Source organism: Etheostoma spectabile, chromosome 23 (assembly GCF_008692095.1).
Source record: "Etheostoma spectabile isolate EspeVRDwgs_2016 chromosome 23, UIUC_Espe_1.0, whole genome shotgun sequence".
NCBI lineage: Eukaryota > Metazoa > Chordata > Actinopteri > Perciformes > Percidae > Etheostoma > Etheostoma spectabile.
This window is the reverse complement of record NC_045755.1, coordinates 7,223,626-7,225,829: the sequence shown is the minus strand read 5'-3', so window position 1 is coordinate 7,225,829 and position 2,204 is coordinate 7,223,626. Positions and strand designations below refer to the sequence as shown.

Below are 2,204 nucleotides of genomic sequence, written 5' to 3'. Positions count from 1 at the left end.
ATGTATGTATGTTTAAATATTTGCATCAATAATTTCATACTTAATAGAAATAAACAATAAAAGATCTGGCAATGGGAAAGGAGGGTGGAGGATTTACATTTAACTTGACAAACAAATAAGCGTCTAAAGAGAAAGAGATAATGGCGGTAAAATGACAAGTGAAAGTAAAACATCTTCCGAGAGAAGATGTCGGGGCGCTAGCTAATGGCGAATGGCAGGAGCAGCTCCACAGAGTTAGAATTAATGTTATTATTGTTGTTGAATGTGAATAAATAAAGCGGCTGCTATTAGCCAAGGGATAGTCACACCCCTACGCCCCCTCTTGCCCTCAGGCAGAGTCTGCCCCCCCCCCCCACCAAATATAAAGCAGGTGTGTTGACTGTTCTGTCCATACTTCCTTCCTACTTACTGTTCTCCTTCTCCCTCTATGAGTCTATGCCATTGTGGGAGTATTTGTAGTTCTTCAGTCCAACCCTGACACTGGTTTAATACCTTAAGGAGAAAAAAAGAAAGAACGCAAGTTGGGATGATGCTTTCTGTAAATAAAAGGCGTTGAAACAACCTGAAAAACAAATCCAAACCTAAGGACTCAAACGTTAGTTTCTTTCTTTACACAATACTATAGGTTTCCATACCTATAGTAGTTTGGCTTAAAGGGCCCGTTCTTGTTCAAGCCCAGATACTTGGCCTGCTCATCACTCAGCTCTGTAAGATGTGCGTCAAATGTAGGAAGATGTAGGCTGGCCACATACTCATCTAGGGGGCAAGAGAGTGAGGAGAAACATGTTAACATTCATCAGACGTCTGTGGTTGATTAATCATTCAAATGAAAAAAAAGAGAGAGGGTCTAGGATTTACCATCTCTCATTGCTTTCTTCGTCTTTGTGCTAAACGGCTTTCCACTCATCATCTGTCTTTGTGTCTACTTCCTTACTTTCCTCATCTAAGCCTTTCCTTCTTTCTCTCCATCATCGCTCTGTCAGTGTGTGCTGTGGTGGCAGCAGCAGTCACTGACAGGGTGACCTAAATTTGGCTCCCTGTTTTTCTTTACTATGCATTTGTTCAGTGCTCACCCACCAAGGTAAAGCTAAGAGATGTGACGGGAAACGCTGCAGACATGCTGCGGGCTGTACGCACGCACACAACTCATTCAACTGTGAATGACAAGCTATCAGGGGTGACAACTTTGGACTGTTTGGATGAGACCGACTGTGTTGTCTATAGCAATTGATGTGAAATGCCTGCAGCCTCACCGATTGGGCAAACACAAACTCTCTGTAATCACTTCCTGCTTGGTGGCCACTTAAGTATGCATTCAGCAATTTTGTTCCCTTAACAAATTCTGAACTGACAAATCTTACCCATCTTCTTGGGCAGCAGGTAAACATCCTGTTTGTAGCGTCCCTCTGGGGCGTTGTACAGCTCTATCAGAGCCAGAGCCTGAGAAGAGACACATAACAACTTTTTGCCTCAAACTCTTTATAAGTAATAAACAGGAACAAAGTGAGAGCAATGCAGAACATGTCACATAAAAACCTAATCATGTACAACAATGTAACTGAGACTGAAACTGATCCGCCGTTTTACCTGGGTGGTGGCGGTGATGGAGAGCACGAAGGTCGGCACAGTGGAACAGCTGAGGTTCAGCAGACGACCCTGAAGAGGAAGACAAAGCAATGCAAGGTTCCGAGTACACAGGACAAGGGTACAACGTGTCAGGATGTGCAGAATGAGTGAGATGATATATGTTGGAAAAAAGAAATGTATTCCAGGTCCTGGACAACTATTTTCTGTTCATTCTGACAGTTACTGCTGTGCAACTTCTATTTAGAAAGATTATGTTTTGCCCAAAATATTAAACTATTGCTGCTGGCTCAGATGCTGCTTTGGAGTGAGTGAATGCGAGATCCCAAGTGCTGCAGAAAATTAGTTAGTATGTAAAACTGAAACACTGCAGCTAAGAGGGAAGGGGAACAGAGAAAGATTGTATTGTTGTTCCGAGATGCACAGCGGCATGAATGAAAACGGCAAATAATGAAAACTGCAAATAAGTTTTAATGTCAAGTGCATGACTCGTTAAAACCCAAACCTTTAAAGCACGCCCACACTGTTAAGATGTGTGTTTTTAAATTTGATTGCAGCTTTAATTTTTGTGTCGTTCACACACACACACACACACACACACACACACACACACACACACA

At 42.5% G+C, this 2,204-nt stretch overlaps 1 protein-coding gene across 6 annotated transcripts in view; it reads right to left on the bottom strand.

Annotated features, from left to right (window-relative positions):
• Positions 1-2,204, bottom strand: part of ahcyl2b (adenosylhomocysteinase like 2b) — a 45,715-nt gene that overhangs the window by 1,704 nt on the left and 41,807 nt on the right. For all 6 annotated transcript variants that reach the window (XM_032505183.1, XM_032505184.1, XM_032505188.1 and 3 more), the window contains exons 14-17: positions 1,588-1,656; positions 1,362-1,440; positions 636-756; positions 1-492 (exon numbers count right to left, since the gene is read on the bottom strand). The exon at positions 1-492 is cut by the window's left edge and continues 1,704 nt beyond it. In XM_032505183.1, coding sequence (XP_032361074.1) covers positions 486-492; positions 636-756; positions 1,362-1,440; positions 1,588-1,656 — 276 coding nt within the window. In that variant the 3' untranslated portion in view covers positions 1-485. The remainder of the gene's footprint in view (positions 493-635; positions 757-1,361; positions 1,441-1,587; positions 1,657-2,204) is intronic.